This window comes from Sebastes umbrosus, chromosome 1 (assembly GCF_015220745.1).
Source record: "Sebastes umbrosus isolate fSebUmb1 chromosome 1, fSebUmb1.pri, whole genome shotgun sequence".
NCBI classification, from domain to species: domain Eukaryota; kingdom Metazoa; phylum Chordata; class Actinopteri; order Perciformes; family Sebastidae; genus Sebastes; species Sebastes umbrosus.
Genome location: NC_051269.1, coordinates 42974985 through 42992634, shown reverse-complemented (window position 1 = coordinate 42992634; position 17650 = coordinate 42974985). Strand labels below are relative to the sequence as shown.

Here is a 17650-nt window from a genome sequence, read left to right as displayed (position 1 = left end):
CGGGTCCTATCGCACACGCTCACGCTCCACCTCAGCCGGCGCGCACCGGCCCTCACTTTCATTGCGCCACGTGGTTTTGCTTGCACCCTCTGACTCGCGCGTGCGTTAGACTCATTGGTCCGTGTTTCAAGACGGGCCGGGTGGGTTGCCAACATCACCGCAGACCCCCTGGCGCCTTTTACGTGAGAGGACGCAGCGAGCACTGTGGCCACGGGAAGCATCTTCGCCCCGAGCCTTGTATTTGACGTGCTGGGATTGAGACCATGTCCCATCTGCTAATATGGATTTATGAGCTATACTGCAGCCAGCCACCAGGGGGCGATCCAGATGTTTTGGGTTCACTTTTAGGGATCTGTCACGTCGTTCATCTTCATATTCAATCTATGGCAAGTCCCTGCATATATAATTCTGCAATCATCTGCATTTGTCTTAATAAACTCGGGAAAAAAAGTTTGTAAACTTGTGTTTGGTGGATTATTTCTCTGTTGTATCAATGCTAATGGTCATTGTATTTTACATCGTTGGAAAGCCTGTTTATTTACCTTCACAATGATGTCCAACTTGTAAGGATCATGCATTTGTGGGATGAGCATCATTGTGAAGGTAAATAAACAGGCTTTCCAACGATGTAAAATACAATGAGAGATGATCCACCAAATGCTAATTTCCTTACTTTTTTTCAGAGTTTATTTGCTTTTCTTTGTTTGTGACTGCTTTGCAGCTGTTTGGTGATGGCTTCAGTGATTTCTTGTGGCTTTTGTTGCCATGTGGGAGATATCAGATCTGTAAATTCCTGACATTCACACTGGGAAGAGGCTGACCTGAGTGTTTTTTTTCCTACTTGGCAGCTTGTAATTACACTTGGTGGTACAATAGGACATGAATGCAGCATTAGCTTACACTTGACCTACACTTTTCATGCAAAGTTCCCTACTGACCTTTTAAAAATGAGTTATGCATAATGAAAACAGTTAATTTTGTACTCATATTTTGACTTATTTTGAGTTAACACATGTGGTTCTGCATTAAAAAAAAGTATCTGCAGCAGATAGAACTCCAAATAGCTTATGTGTGTGCGTGTTCCCCTAAAGCTCGATGATGAGCTTTCCTTCGTCGTCACTACTGCTGGTGTCTTCCGTGTAGTCCTGGCAGCTTTGCACCACCGGCCGTACTCCAGCGGGCAGACACTCGGCCGGCTGGTAGCCGTGCAGCTGGCCAGACAGGAAGAAAGACTGGTATTTGTTGAAGTCATTTGGTGCCTTGTCCTTGGTGTCCTGATAGTCACCAGGTTCTGGGTACGTAAAAGGCTCCAGTGGCGGCGCAGTATTATTATCCAACGCTGTCGATCCGGCAGCAGCTCTACTGACGTGAACAGAACAAGAGAGGTGGCCGGGGTGAGCGGAGGGCGATGTGTTGACCTGATCAGGGCTGCCACATGTTAAAGCACTACAACAGCTCACTGCTGGGATGTTGCTCCCTGCAGCAGCATGTTGCTTTTGGTCCTGATGTGGGAATGTTTGCTGAGAGCTGGACTGAAGCTGTGAAAAAGTATGTTGTGTTTCTGTTAACTGGGCCGGTGCTGTGATACGCTTACTTGAATGAGAGTCACATAAGATGTGAGTTTGTTGGTTATGGAAGCTGCTGCTGCTGCTGCTGCTGTTCTCCCAGTGCTGTTGAGAGAAATAGAAGTTGTTCATCTCCAGGCTGGTCTGGCTGCAGCCGGCGGAGGAGTTGAGGTGGTTTGAGGTGCTCGGAGTTGGCTGAGGGCTCTGTGGGGGGTATTCAGACATGCCTGAGTGCGTCTGTGACGGATGCTGAAGATGATGCTCAGATAGCCAACAGTTTTTAAAGGAATCCACGTTTGCCGTTCTGTCTTCTCCCTGTTAATAAAAGAAGAATATTACTATCATAACAATACAGTCATTGTCCTCCCTTCACTGAACCTTCTCATTAGCTTCCTGCATTGCTCAAATACCAACAAGGGGGGAGGATTTGGTAGGGACGGTGAGGACATGTCCCTATGGTTTTGAAATATTATGACAATATTATTCTCATAAAATTAAGTAATTATCCTCATAATATTACAACTTTTTTCTTGAAATATTTTTACTTTATTATTTTAATTAAATTGCAAATTTATTCTTATAATATTACAATTTTATTCTTTAAACATTATGACTATTATTCTCATTAAATTACATTATTCTTGAAATATTACAACTTTTTTCTTAAAATATTACGAGTTTATTATTCTCATTAAATTACAACTTTATTCTGGTAATATTACGACTTTTTTTTTAAATATTGTGACTTTATTATTCTCATTAAATTGCAACTTTATTCTCATAATATTACAACTTTTTTCTTGAAAGATTATGACTTTATTATTCTCATTAAATTACAACTTTATTTTTGTAATATTACAACTTTTTTCTTGAAATATTTTGACATTATTTACTAAATTAAATTACGACTTTATTCTCGTAATATTACTTTTTTCTCAAAACATTGCGACTCCTCGGAGAACACAGATATTTGTAAAATGTTTTGAATGTGCAGAGAGTTTTGAAGAAGAACAGAAATCTTGCTGAAACACAAATTAAAAGCTATTAAAGTCCAGGAGTTTATAAATTAATTAAAATGCATTAATGCATCATTGAAGTGAGTCGGTGGAGGGAGTGAATCACGCCTACATGGGTTCTGATTCAGCAGAGATAACATTAAATGAGAAAAGGAAATTAAACTTTGCAGGGGGAGGACGTCCAGACCCCCCCGCTAGCGTGTACGTCCTCCAACACCACAGAGCTCAATGTGTCCAGTGAGTTATTGGGATGAAACCATCAGCGGGGAGTTGATGATGAAACCATCTGGGAGTTCTCTTTTCTTATAATGGATTGCTGATGATTCAAATTTTGGCAAAAGGTTCATAAAGCCTCATAATTTATACCTGACTTGCCACCGTGTGTGGTTCTGTAATGCATTTACTTACGCAGCATATCTATTCTGTTGTGCAAATCTTTTTCTTTTTCTAACCACATTCTTCTCTATTAAACACGTCTTGGGGATCGTATATTTATTGTGCTGCAAATATTTCATGAGAAAAACACAAACTCTGGCTTCTGGGTGTCTTTAAAGAATGAAAAACAATTCTGTAACAGAACCGCCCGAAACCTGCATCCACACATGATCCCCAGATCAGCTCAGTCTGGATCTATCTGGCTGGGAGGGATTCGTGGAAAGTTTTAGAGGAGTTTAAAAATAATTAAAACAATAAAAGAACGTATTTAGAAAGAATGCTGGATGGGAAAGAATCCTGTAAATGTTGAGTTTGTTTTGAGACATTCCGGCGTCATTTCACGTCAGCCTGTGTAGTTTAGAGGGTTTATACGTGTGACGAAGGAGGCGGGGGGGTTGGTGTGTTACAGTCACAGAGTCAGTGAGGAACTGAGTTTACTTGTTGTGTCTGGGCTGGACATTTATCTTATAAAGGGACTGTTTGTAAGAATCAGAAATGTCTTGTTAACAGCTTCACCTGTGTCCGTTAAGTCAACTAAAGTCAGCGTCCTGTTGCTGGCGCTTGTGCTCGTTCTACATAGACATGAAGGAGTATTGCTCAACACAGTGAGGAGCTGCAGCAGTTATTTCTGCACAAACGTCCACTGAACATTCACTAGATATTCTCAGAGCTAAACTAACTCTTCTGCAGTGTGGAGTGAGCAGCATGCACGTGAGAGGTGGAGAGAGAGAGAGAGAGAGAAGGAGCGCGGTGTGTGAGTGAAGGCAGGCAGAGGAGCAGAGGAGCAGAGGAGCAGAGACTCCGGTCCTGGAGACCAAAGCTACGGTCTCCCCCGCGTCCTCCGACCGCGGCCAACACTGTTTAACAGCTTCACTAGATACAACCAAGAGGTTTTGGTGCTTCACTGGAGTTCGTGTTGGAGTCTGAGTCTGAACAGCGGAGACACGCGAGAGACCATGAGACACACGAGAGACCATGAGACACCTACCAGCAATGATTTATACCTGGAAGAAGTTACAAACAGTCCCTTTAATGATACCAGTGTGTGGAACGTAAACACTGAAACAGAGAGAATAAAAGAATGATGAACATCCAGTGAGCGGTGAATCTCACCTCTGGCGTCGTCATATCTGGTAAACACATTGTGTTCGTGCAGTTAGATTCGGCCTCGTCCCGCCGTCCCGGCACCTCGTCCGTCCTGATTCCTCCGCTCGGATCCCCTCCACCTCCACCACCTCGCCCCTCCATACATTGGAGGTTTGTGTTTCCCGCCTCTCGGCTCTGCTTTGACCTCCAGTCGGTGCTGTCGGGCCGCCCGGGGGTCTCTCCATGTCCCGGTGTCTGCAGCTCCTTCTGGGCTGCACATCCCTCCATGAGCTCTACAGGAGGAAGACAAACAGATGACAAGCAGCTGTTTTCTTTAGATACAGTGAATCTACAACGTTAATGTTTATCAGTCCGGAGACCAGTGTTCTAGTACCAGACAATCTCAAGGCCACTTTTTGAAGGTCTCGGCCTTGTCTCAGAATCGACCACATTTTGACTCTGTTTTGTCTCGAGACCGACATGTTCTCATCAGGGCTGTCAATCGATTACAATATTTATTTGTGATTAATCGCATGGTTATCCATAGTTCATTGCAATTAATCACACATTTTTTATCTGTTCTAAATGAACCCTGAAGGGAGATTAGTCAAGTATTTAATCCTCTCATCAACATGGGAGTGGACAAATATGCTGCTTTATGTAAATGTATGTATATATTTATTATTGTAAATCAGTTAACAACACAAAACAATGACAGATATTGATCCAGAAACCCTCACAGGTACTGCATTTAGTATAAAACAATATGTGATTGGATGTGATGCAACCAATAACTCGACTCATATCTAACTTGAAATTGTTCACACGCACTCCAAGAAAGTGATCGTAGGAGAAGTCAGCTACATCTTCTGTAATCAAATCTAGCTCCTTAAACCACAAAGACTTCAGCGTTCAAAAGAAAACACACACAATCCACTGCTGACTGAGACAGCTGGAACCAAACATGCAGCGACACCTATTGCTCCACATTTTATCAGAAGTGTGTCGTGCAGTGTGGGACTCGCTCTGGTCGGTCTTGACTTGGTCTCGTTTTTGGTCACGACTCAACCAAATTAAAGGAAGCAATACTAATATTCTTGTGGTGGACAGATGTGGTCCGATATGATATAGTATTGTCTTGCATATGGGCTCAAAGACTTTCTCCAATTAGAATTTCTTTGGTCTGCCAAGAAAACCCATATGGACCAGCGCCACCCGTCCTCCTCCTCCCCTCCGTCCACTCCCCTTAAATCTGCACAGCTTCCATGTGGCTTCCGTGTGACCAGACGGGCCTCTCCAGGACAACTAGAGACTTAGTTTGTTGTTTCACCAGCCAGGAGGCGGCGGGTGGAGGTCACTGCCCTTCTGAGTAGTGCTCCACATGACGGCTTTTTAACGTAGTTAAACAGCAGATAAAGTGGGTGTTGAGTGACACAGTCAAATATTGCAGGACACTACCGCTCTCTGTGATGGCCCGGGGGGGGCAGCCCACCGGGGCGTTAAAGGTCCAAATTAAAGCCACATGGACTGTGAGGTTTCACCACGGAGAGATCTTTAAGAGAACCGTCATTTGATTATTTTGTCTATAATTAAAATTCCTGATGCATTACATTTCTCAAATATTAGAAAAAAAGACCTCCACATGAACTGAAGGTGATTCTGCAGAATACATAAAAAGACAGGTTCAGGTTCAGACGAGGCCGACGAGGTTCTGCAAAAACCAGTGATCACATGCTGCCATCTCCTGGTGGAAACTGTTAGTAAAAACAAATCCAGTACAGTCTGCACGTATTAGATTAGACTGGAACCTAAACAACGACTATGAGGTTCATTCACATCCACCAGATGAACCAGACCAGGGCTCAGCAACCTTTACTATCAAGAGAGACATTTTAGGCAAAAAAAAAGAATAAAAATCTGTCTGGAGCTGCAAAACATGTGATCATTGTGATGAAGGTAACACAGTTTATAGTCTGAGTATATAGTATATAAGTCTAATGCAGTGAGGGCCAAAGAGACAATGTAATATGGATTATTAGGGCCACATTGAGGGAAACAACATCTGAGATTTACACAATAAAGTCGGAATATTACGAGAATAAAGTCATAACTTCACGAAAAAAAAAAAAATAACACGGAAAATTACTACTTTATAATATAACGACTTTCTTCTCTAAATCTCAGATTATTTTTTTTTCCTCAATGTGGCCCTAATACTCTGTCGTACCAAAGACCTACAACAGCTGAAGAGCCGCAGGTTGCTGACCGCTGGTCTAGATGAACCAGATGAACAGTAATTGTGATTATTTTTACACATAAATGTTTTGTACAAGTTATGATGAATGTTGTTAAATCATATTTATGTTTAAGCAAATCTTTGGAGGATACTTTGGGCCAGAAATGAGCTGCGGTGGGTCCCTGCTGACACTCTCAACTAAACAAGTTTATAATATGCTCCATGTCAACACAATATGAACATAATGAAGATATTAAAAATAGTTTTTGACACAAACAAATGTGTAATAACAGAGGACCCCTGTATAAAAACAGTAAACAACCGGCAGCAGAGTTTCCATTAAGTTACTTTTTTTTAGATTACTTTCACAGTATTTTACAGTTAACTGACTTGTTTAAAATACATCATATAACTGATTTATTTTTTTTATTTTTTATTTTACAGTGTCTTACAGTTGACTGATTTGAATGTACTATTTAGTTATTATTTTTACTAGAGCTGTTAATGAAATAATAAGGCGTTAACTTGTGATTTTTAGGTTGTAGCGGCTCAGATTTAAAGTTAGAGTGAAGATACTGGTATCATAGTAAACTATAGAACCTGATGAATCCATCGGTACCAACCATGTCAGACCAGCTGGTCATGAAGGAGGATAAATAACGCTCCAAACTAACACTAAACTTTGGCGAGAAAAAACGGTTCTATGGGTACCCACGAGTCTCCCCTTTACAGACATGCCCACTTTATGATCATCACATGCAGTTTGGGGCAAGTCATAGTCAAGTCAGCACACTGACACACTGACAGCTGTTGTTGCCTGTTGGGCTGCAGTTTGCCATGTTATGATTGGAGCATATTGTTTTCTGCTAAATGCAGTACCTGTGAGGGTTTCTGGATCAATATCGGTCATTGATTTGTGTTGTTAATTGATTTACAATAATAAATATATACATACATTTACATAAAGCAGCATATTTGTCCATTCTCATGTTGATAAGAGGATTAAATACTTGACTTAAGTTTTAAAGATTCTCAATGAAGTCTCTCTCCCTCTGTGTGTGTTGTAATCAGAGCTTCTCTGTGCTTTGTTTACATAGGCGTGCACGCCTTTAAGTGCATGTTATTACATGGCTGTGTTGAATACTCGATTCTGATTGGTCAACAGACCGTTACTATGTATAACAGACTGTTGCTACGTATAACAGACCACCGTTGCTATGTATAGCAGACCGTTGCTACGTATAACAGACCGTTGCTATGTATAAAAGACCGTTGCTAGGTATAGCAGACCGTTGCTAGGTATAACAGACCGTTGCTACTTATAACAGACCGTTGCTACGTATAACAGACCGTTGCTACGTATAAAAGACCGTTGTTAGGTATAGCAGACCGTTGCTACGTTTAACCGACCGTTGCTACGTTTAACCGACCGTTGCTACGTATAACAGACCGTTGCTATGGATAACCAACTGTAGGTATGTATAACAGACCGTTGCTACGTATAACAGACCGTTGCTATGGATAACCAACCGTTGCTATGTATAGCTCGTATATTGAAAGAATCCCCTTCAGGGCGTCACCCTGTCGTGGTTTCTTTCACAACAATGACGCGCTAGCTGTACATTATTCCTTACTTAGTGCATGTGAGCGTGTCCCATCGGCTAGCTCGCGGCCGCCGATCTCTGCAATGCCTTCATACGGCGGTTACAGTTGACAGCGCCGTACCGACCGACGGCATCAACATGTAGGCGTAGCACCCACCCTCCAGTTCCCCCCCTCAGGTTAGCACTGTTAGCTCTGTCTGCACTGTTAGCGCTGTTAGCTCCGTTAGCTGTCGCTATGCTCTGAATTTCATATTGAGCACCTTTAAATTCAATGTGCTGGACTACAAAATGACAAATTCCCACACTGCCCTGTATATCATCCAGATCATATGCAATATGAATAATATAATTCAAATAGTCATATATACCTGTGGTCGGACTCTGAATGCTCGTAGCCGGGACGTCTCCGGGTCGTTCTACCGGGACGTTAGCAGACTCTGAAATAAACTGTTGTTTTTCTGAGTGGGTTGAACCGATCACATCCGGCGAGTCACTTGGAGTCGTGTCCTGTGACGGGGACGAATCGTCTGGCGGTCCCACCGTGTCACATCCCACGTCTGCATGTTTAGATGACTCCAGAACCTCCGATGATGTAGATTCCACTGGATTACTGCAGCAGATGGACGCGTGTGGGTTCAACTGTTTGCATTTATTGATGGAAAACGAAGACCCAGAGAATTCATCGGCCTGACCGAGCTCCACCTGCGGAGGGGGGGGTGTTTCTCCACAGGCTTCGGCTTCCATTGTGCCAGCATTACACGGAGCTGCCTGATTTTTAACTTTGCTTTCTTTGCCCAGTCTTTTGCCTCTCGCGCTGTCGTGATTTGCTGTGCTGGGAGAGAGCGAGGTCACGCTGAGCTCGGAGAGCGTTTGAGAGATCGGTCCAGCCCGGCTGACCTGACTCCTGTCTTCAGCACAACGGTTCAGAGACAGTTCACGTTCCTCCTCTGAAGTTTGGCTCCTTCCTGACTTTACTCCTTCATCTGACATAACATCGCCCGTAGAGCTCTGAGTCACAGCGAGCGTGTTTACATGGCCGTATTTGTGTGGGCGTAGTGACGAGCCTTCGGGAGGTGTAGATTCAGCTGTAGCCTGAGTGGAATTACTGAGTTCAGTCAGGTGGACATTTGGCTCTGCCTTCCCAAATTGTACAGACGGTGGAGGTTTAAGTGTGGGAGAAGTCTCGCTTTGGTCCGCCTCCTGTTGGTGGTCCCTTCCATCAGTGACAGATTTATCCTGGATCACTTCCAGGGCCGACGCGTCCACGTCACGCCGCTGCGAGAGGCCGCTACCTGCGTGCCTCTCGATCTGGGGTTCAATGAGAGCCAGCTGCTCGTCAGATATGATCTGGAGGCAGATCTGGAGGTCTGCTGTGTGAACGTGAAACACATTCTGAGCATCTGGCTGCATCTGGTCAAACGGTGAAATGTGACACGGTACGACTGAGCTGTTTACAAGGCTCAGCTGCTCTGATGCTGACGAGAGTTGTGTGTGGTTATGGTAGGGTTGTGAGAAAGCTGTAACAGCAGCAGCAGATGACTGATTGTTTGCTCTGGTTATGGTAGGTGTAGCAGAGAAGTGCGTAACCACGGGTGCAACAGGTCGGGGCGGCTGCACAGGCGCCGAGCCCCCTGCAGATTTCGAGGGCTGTATCAAAGCGCTGCACAATCCTGCCTGATCATTTTGTCGGCAGGTTGTGGTGACTGTGGTTGCTGCAAACTGCTTGAGCATTACAGTTAGACTACATGTTGCATTCGGAGCAAGTCTTGATGTTTCAGCCTGACAAAGCGTCGTGGCCGTGCACGGTGAGGGGAGCTGCTCGTGTGTGGAGCTGAAAGTGTCTTTAATATCACAAGACGGTGAGGTGATGGGATCGCCACATTTCTTGTCTGAACTTTTGACCAAGGGGGAGGTTTGCTCAGTGTGAGAAGAGCGGCCATCAGTTCCTGTCGGTTTATCCACAACATGCGGTGAATCAGGCTCAGCAGCGTTGGGTAACTTGAGCTGGTACTTGGGCAGGAAGCTGGCCTTGGCAGTGGAGGGTGTGGAAGTGGCTGGCGAGCAACTAACAGACGGTGTGTTTGCATTGATTATGCACGTTGGGAAGAGAGCTGCTTGGAGCTGAGTGTGTTTGGGATTATTTTGAAGGTTGATATAAGTGAGATTTGTGTCCTGCTGAGGCGCGCTGCCAGCGACAGACGGACGGGGATGAGTCGGAGTGTTTGGGTCGGTTTCCATCCCCAGAGGGCAAATTATTTTATCATCAGTTTTCTGTTTTTTCCTGTCGGAGGGAATGTGGGCTCCGCAGAGCTGCGAGCTGGAGTGTTTTTCTTCATCAATCATCCTCGCTGCTTCTGCTCTGCTCATGCTGTCTGTCTGCTGGCTAACCAATGATCCAAGTGAAGACAATGGCAGTACTGACAAAGACGGGTTTCTCTGAAGTGGAGTCTTGCTAGTTTTTAGATTCAAATCAACAGCAGAGACGAGGGAGAGTTTGGCAGGAGGGCAGCCTGGATGGCCCACCGCTGCACTGCTGCTGCTTGGGAAGTTTATTGTTGTCGTCACCGCCTCCTTATGAACCGCTGACGACCTCCTCGGCAGGCCCTGGACCACCTCGTGCTCTGGGTTTGTCGTACATTTCCTGCCTTTGCCGCCACCGTCGTCGCCACCTTTCTCATCACCGTAGAGCTTCTTAAATGTCCCTCCTCCGTACATGTACCACTTGTTGTAGGCAAACTTTTGTGCTTTTTTCCTCCGAAACTTTCTGTTGCTTGGCTCTCCAGAAATGTCGCCACCATCCCCGTCGCAGCTGAAGCTGCTGCACGCCTCCTCCACAGATGAATTCATGAGGAGACCGTCTGTTGCGTGGTTGCCGTCTACGGCTGTCTGCCGGACCAGTGGGCGGTGGGGGGATGAATGCTGGTTCACGGGTTTCATTGCGAAACCTGTTGGATTGATCTGGCCAGAGCTTCCCCTCCGGACCAGCGTTTCATAATCGCTCTGATAGGGAGAGGTTGGGCTGCTCCTCTCGGGCTGCAGGAGGGTGACGCTGAAAGGGAGGGAGTTGCTGCGGGTCAGGGGGGCGTGCTCCACGGTGTTGGATCGCTGGGTGGGCACAGAGCTGTACAAGTCCTTCCTGTTTCTTTGTAACCCAACACTCGGAGTCTTATTGTTCCTCATGTCAAACTGAAAGGAGTCCTTGTACGTGTACGGCATGGGGAGGTCAATGCTACCCTGCTTCGACAGAACCGTCTTCCGCGGCCTCACGTTCTCCAGCTGTTTGTCCTCCACAACAGCTGTGTTCTCTGAAATCAGCTTGGATATGCGCTCCTCCAGCGTCTTCTGCTCCTGCTCCCTTGCAGTGGATTTGGGTTCCTGGCCTGGTCCTGAAGGTGTGTCTTCCAGATGCTCCTTAGTGGATTCGGTGAGGGAATCCATACTGTGGTCGGGTAAAACGCTGCCGGGGCTCGGGTAGTGGTCGCTGCTCTCACTGAAGCCCGAGTCTGTGCTCTCGTGGCTCTGTGATTTCCCTCTGGACACTGAGCTCTCCCACTGCTTGGAGAACAGAGTTGCTTCTTGTCTCTGGAGTGGAAGATGTCGACTGGCAGTTGCCGGAGGTGTTTCGCTTTTTTCTCCTTCTGTTGTCACCTTTGCACTTGCTTCTGTCTCCTGACCTGCAGGGGTCAACGCGTTCTGTTCACTGACAGAACCATGCGTCCTTACAGAGTAGACCTTGGTGGTACTGGTTGGACAGGTGATATCAGCAGCAGGTAGCGTGGCATCCTTTTCCACGCTGCCCGACTCATCCAGAGACAAACCGGAGGCACAAGTGTCTCTGGAGCTGGACATGCTGTCTAGGCTGCTCAGCTCCGACTCGGACGAGAGGCGGGCGTGAGCCTGAGTACGCCTGTGTTTGTAGAGGTTGCTCTGAGTCTTGAAAGAAACTCCACAGGTGACGCAGGGGTAAGGCCGCTCCCCGGTGTGGCAGCGGAGATGCTTCTCCAGCACGCTGGGCTTCATACAGTCCCGTCCACAGTGAGGACACACGTGCTTCCCTGCCGACTTGGGTCTGGCTGCAGGAGCGGCAGCAGCTGCCAGACTGAACCCCGGCTGACACTGCAATCCACCAGCAATGTGGAGTGTCAGAAAGGGAAGCGTCTCCTTGGAGTAAAGCGGCGGCATGGCCAGATGGAACGTGGCTGGCTCCCGGGCGGCCGCGGGCGGCTGGGGGGGGTAAGGCTGCGCCTGCAGAGCGGGCACCGCGTGGATGTAAACAGCCGTCAGCGGGGCCTGGATGTCCATGCTCTTCTGTGTCTGCGCTGCGACGGAGCTGATGTGCACCGGAGCACTCGCCAATCCTGGCTTGCCAGTCTCCATGGTAACCCTGCTGCTGTCGTGATGTACCAGTGCCAGGTCTCTAATTACCTGTAAGATAAGAACAGTTTGCATTAGACCTCTGCTTTGCCTCAGATCAAACGGGGCAGATCCATCTCTTTGGATGTTTCTAGGTCTTGCTCTTAAAGCAGTTAATGATGACAGATAAGCAGTAACCCTTTAGGACAGATGGCTAATATAACACTTAATCCAGGATGAGAAAAATCCATGGAGACGTGGTTTGCAATGTACCAAAATAAAAACACATCTGAGTGATATCATTGTTGTGATGAGCAGTAATACCCTTGGTGACAGAGCTTGGAGGAAACAGAGGCATTTCAATCTCTGCTGTGTCATTTCCAGAGCAGGTGGTGGAGGAATACAACTCTTAAGATGTGGAAATATATACAAGACACACACACATGGATGGAAACGTGTATACAGAGTAGAGGGAGACGGGGAGTGATGAAGGAGAGTGACTCACATGGGGGAGTGAGATCAGATATTCATACAGTACATCAGAGGCTTTTATCTCCCCCAAATGAAACGTGTCTGCTGACATTAGCGCTCGCCTCTGTCACCAGTCGGCACCAATTAAACGGCACACCCTTGATGTTCACAGTAGCATGTGGCGGCTTTGTCTCCTGACAACAATGTCATATTTGTGCGGTAATCTAATCAAAGCGTGAAAGCCACCTACGTGAAAAGAGGAATATAGCTTCATATTAGGTCAGGCAAATTTCATTTCCTGTTGCCGTCACGCCGCTCCGTCTACATGCATGTTTTACATGATTTTTGCATAATTCACCCACAGACGTACAGCTGGCATGGAGCACACGCTTTGCTTGGTTGTAACAGCATGAGCACGCCCACGTTAGTGACTTTTTAGTGTTGCTGTGAAGTGACGAAAGTTTGTCTCATGTTCATGTTAAAAACGAGAAGCAGCGAGTGAGTGTTAGATCTACATACCCTCTTACTTTAATGCACTTTCACTTCCTTTCAGCTAATTAGATCATATTGTTGCACGTGGTGCACCTCCATAAAGATATACAACTGTAGTGTGGACCTTTTGTTTTATCCTACAGTGATGTCCTGGGTGGAAGGGGTTTAAAAAAGAGGTCAAACTGAAGTGAAAAACAGCTTCTGCTTGTAGTAAGAACGAGCATCAAGATGTAAACAAACAGGAAGACTCATCTTATCTTCTCTATAAATCTGATTTCCTGCGATTGCTCTGACAAGGGAGTGTTTGAAAAGAGGAAATATGTGATGGTGTTGCCATCACAGAGTGGAGGTAAGAATAACACAACAACAAGAAACCAGAACTCAGACGTAGCAGTAAAGTCACTTACCTTCTTTGCACTTCAATCAGCAACAATCCTCAGCTGAGAAAGTCTCCCACTCCGAACAGCCTCATCCTCGGTGCTCATTTCAAATCTGTTCTGTCATCCAGGCCGTTCTGTGCTCCTCTCCAATCTCTCACAGCTCTTTCACGTCTCTTGTTGAGGAAGCGGAACAAATGCAAATGAGAGAGAGAAGATGCAATATGAAAGTGTCGAGGCAGAGAGGAGGAGAGTGAGGGAAGGAGAAGGGCTGGCTGGCTGGCTGGCTGGCTGGCTGGCTGGCTGGCCGGGTGGGTGGGTGTGTGGCTGTCAAACAAAGACTTCCGGAGGACAAGTTGAAAATTACACAGAGTGATCAGCGGGAGTGAAAGAGGCCCTGAGCACAGATGGAAGGATTTATAACACAAAGTGTTGTGCAGAAGTGAAAGCGAATGCTCGGCAGAGGAAGTGCAGTCACAGAGGAGAGCTTACCTTCACGTTGGCTGGTCGACTTTACCAGCAACAGTTGGAGGCAGCACCTGACTTCTGGCTCACTCATATACTTGCTCCCCCCCCCACCTACCTACTTCCTCCCACACACTGTATTTCATACACCCACAGAGACACGGGTGCAGCAACGCTAATGTTGATGTGGCCGCTCTGCTGCATGTGCACGGCTCTCACTCTCTCCGGCAGAGAACAAATGGATGAGTGGCTGGAGTGAATCTCCCACCTCCAACCAACCACAGCCCCCCCATCGTTACAGCGTGGCAGAGATACACCGGTTCACGCTGCACGTGCTTGTACAGTTGCCCTTTCTCTGAAACTCTCTCATTTCTTTGTTGCATTTACGGCTGCTGCTTTCAACAGAACACAGATTGTGTTGCTCCGTTTCAAACTCAGGAATCTGACAAACCCGGAGGAAACGATGTGGGATTTTTAGGCAACGGTTTTCTTCAACTTGTCAAAAATTAAACCAGTAAAAACATAAAATGTATGATCAGCTTCTTACACAGCTACACACAACCAGCTTACTTGTTTGACTTACAGACAGATCATTGATATTTTATTTTTTTTTACAGTTCACGGCGGCATTTATTCCACCTAATAGCCAACGTCAGCGCCGGTGACACAGTTAGGAGACATCATTATGTGGACAGTTGTCTCATATAGCCTGTTACAAGATAATTAAAGGGACTATTTTTAACATTCAGAAATGCTTGTTAACAGCGACACCTGTGGCCGTGAAATCAACGAAAGAGTGTCTTCCTGCTCTCTCCGGCTGCGGGCGGAGAGAGCAGGAAGACACCGGCACCCGGTCTGTAACGAGACGATAAAGTAACTCTCTGCAGAGCCCCGTCACTTCACAAGACACGGGAAACCTCTGTTGGTCTGGAGGAGCTGCAGCAGTTATTTCTGCACAAACGTCCACTGTACATTCACTAGATATTCTCAGAGCTAAACTAACTCTTCTGCAGTGTGGAGTGAGCGCGCGTTCACGTCTAGAGGTGGAGATCCAGATGTTTTGGCTTCAGTTTTTGGAAGCTGTAATGTCATGTCAGTCTATGGTCGGTATTCACTCTTCTTTAAGCTCTGTTTTGGTCTCCACCACCTCCTGAGAAAAATATATCTGGCTCTTTAGCAGCTAGATGCTAGTTGCTAACTTAATTTTTCTGCAGTTTGGTGATGGGGCAGGTAGTGTACAGTGAATTTATCAGAGTTTTCTTTTTTTGTTGTTGCAGAAAACAGCTGCCTGCTGCTGCTTGAAACAACGCGGTTGTGTCTAGAAGGTAACCTGCAAATTGCAAAAACTTGCAAAAATGTACAAAAAAACGCTAATGCCAGGTTCAGACTCCACGATATCAGCCAGGTTACTGCCCGACACAGACGTTGCAGTGGATCGGGAACAATAAATGTGTCGTGTGTGAAAATCGATCCTCTTATCTGGTGTAGTGTGTCATAGTACACGACAACCGACGCCACGTCTGGGACGCCCCACGACACCCCGAGGAAAAGTCTAGCCTGTCAGAATGTTTTCATCTCCAACGACGTGTTCCTTTGCGTTGACCAATCAGGTACTCTCTCCGGCGCGCAGTCGCAGTCAGGTCACTTGGTAATAAACAAACATGGAGAAAAGGAGGAGGGATGTTTGCTGCCGTCAGGTGGACAACCAAACTGACTGAAGTATGGACAGCCCGTCCCGTCCTCTCTGTGCCACCCAGGAGCATCCATAACCCTTTCTTCTTTCTTTTCTTTTTCTTTTCGCAACACCAGACCGCCAGCATCACACACAGCGCTTCTGTCGCCATGATCGACAGTTGCTTCAACCGCCTCCCTGATGACGTCTGAACCCGCGCACGATGGTGGAATATGACGTGCCGTGATTGGTCGTGGTCATACGTGTAGTCTTGCCAGTCACCCGACCAAGACAGTGCAAGAGTTTATGGAGCTGTGATCGTTAGATCTGACATGGTGACCAAAAATATCCTCTAGTCTGATCCCGGCATTACGTGACTCGCTGCCCGGCAATCTTAACCTTAACCATTCAAGGTCAATGCTTAACAATAACCATCTCACGAGAGCTTTGCAATTCGTGCTTTACCTTCTAGACACGACCAAACGACGCTGGTGAGAGCTGTGAGACTGAACCTAAACAGTGAATTTGCAGGCTGTAAAACCAAAATAATGAGCTAAAAGAAGCCAAAATGCTCCATATGAGGGGAAGTGTAGAGTTGGTGATAATTCTCTGTGGGTTTGTTAAAATGAACAACTACTTCCATATTACACTTAGTCATTTGATCCTTGTTAATGCAAAATGATTGACCATAGCTGCTTTAAGTTTATTCTGTTTAAATGTGAACACATGAAAAGAATGTTAACCATGTCTACTCTTTATAGTTCTGATATAAGTGATGTTTTCAAAGCTCAGATTTTTTTGAACAGTATGTCATCGTGTGGGATCGACTGTGCAATTATCAGACGACATCTGCTGAAAGAAAACAAATACTTTTTATATCATTGCTCTGCTACAGACTCTAGCTGGTCTCCAAGGCAACTGCAGGCTGGTCCGCTGAGAGCATGCTTTGTGTTGACATGGTAACAAGACACCTCCTACCACGCATGTTTGCTACCAGCTCACACAGTCCTGCAGGGTGGAAGACTATAGTTTCAGGCATGTTTGCATGTTGGTAGAGAGACTGAGTCAGAATGTGTATATATATATAGTCTCTGTATGGATGTCTTCTCCAAACCAGTCCGTTTAATGTTGTTTATATTTTGGTATGTTACTCAGGTTACTATGGATACAGGGTTGAGTCAAGCTTTACAGCTGATTGTCAGCAGCGACCAGAGACCAAGAAAATGTGTTCTGCTGCTCCTCCTGGTCTCCCAGATGTTGAACCTCTGCATTGTTAAAGGTCCCATATTGTAAAAAAGTGAGATTTTCATGTCTTTTATATCATAAAGTTGGTTTAAGTGCTGTATAAATACTGTGAAAGTATCAAAACACTCAATCCACAGAGAAATACACACAGCCCGTATTCAGAAACTCTGCCTTTGAAACAAGCTGTCAGGATTTTTGTCCATTTGTGATGTCACAAATCTACAATATTTAGACCATTTCACAGTTTTAAGCATTCTTAATGTGTCCCAGTTTATTTCCTGTTGCAGTGGATGTGAGTGACATCAGCTGACAGGAAGTAAACATGGACCCAAGCTGTTGCCTAGCAACGCAATTCTGTTGAAATGCACTAAAACGGAGCGTTTCAGACAGAGGGTGAATACAGGTATATTCAGACAGACAGTATGAGGAAAACATTAAAGCATGTAAACATGTTCTAGTAGAAACATAAAATACAAGTATTAACCTGAAAATGAGCACGATATGGGACCTTTAAAATAACTTTTTGACATCTATTTTGACATTCATCCACGTGGATACAGCAGTTTGTGTATTTTTTTCCATTGCGTGAAAATGTGAGGCACATGTTGAGGGGAAAAAACCCCAGGTGAATAG

At 45.7% G+C, this 17650-nt stretch overlaps 1 protein-coding gene across 4 annotated transcripts; it reads right to left on the bottom strand.

Annotated features, from left to right (window-relative positions):
* Positions 1 to 418: 418 nt before the first annotated feature.
* On the bottom strand, positions 419 to 14338 carry znf831 (zinc finger protein 831). 4 transcript variants are annotated; one of them, XM_037768208.1, is made up of 5 exons: positions 14128 to 14338; positions 13666 to 13811; positions 8311 to 12367; positions 4130 to 4395; positions 419 to 1880 (listed from the first exon to the last, which is right to left on the bottom strand). In XM_037768208.1, the coding sequence occupies exons 3-5, from the start codon at positions 12317 to 12319 to the stop codon at positions 1086 to 1088; spliced, it is 5070 nt and encodes a 1689-aa protein (XP_037624136.1). In that variant the 5' UTR covers positions 12320 to 12367; positions 13666 to 13811; positions 14128 to 14338; the 3' UTR covers positions 419 to 1085. The 4 variants fall into 4 exon arrangements, with proteins under 4 accessions (XP_037624136.1, XP_037624127.1, XP_037624144.1 ...); XM_037768216.1 differs by lacking the exon at positions 14128 to 14338 and having other exon boundaries at positions 1495 to 1670; positions 1793 to 1880; positions 13666 to 14103; XM_037768199.1 differs by lacking the exon at positions 14128 to 14338 and having other exon boundaries at positions 13666 to 14101.
* Between the last annotated feature and the right edge of the window lie 3312 nt (positions 14339 to 17650).

Coding starts and splice junctions, on each gene's coding strand:
- znf831 (XM_037768208.1), bottom strand. CDS start 12,319: ATGGAGACTGGCAAGCCAGGATTGGCGAGTGCTCCGGTGCACATCAGC. Junction 4,396..8,310: donor CATTCAGAGTCCGACCACAG/GTATATATGACT, acceptor TTCCTCCTGTAG/AGCTCATGGAGGGATGTGCA. Junction 1,881..4,129: donor CAGATATGACGACGCCAGAG/GTGAGATTCACC, acceptor TTTTATTAACAG/GGAGAAGACAGAACGGCAAA.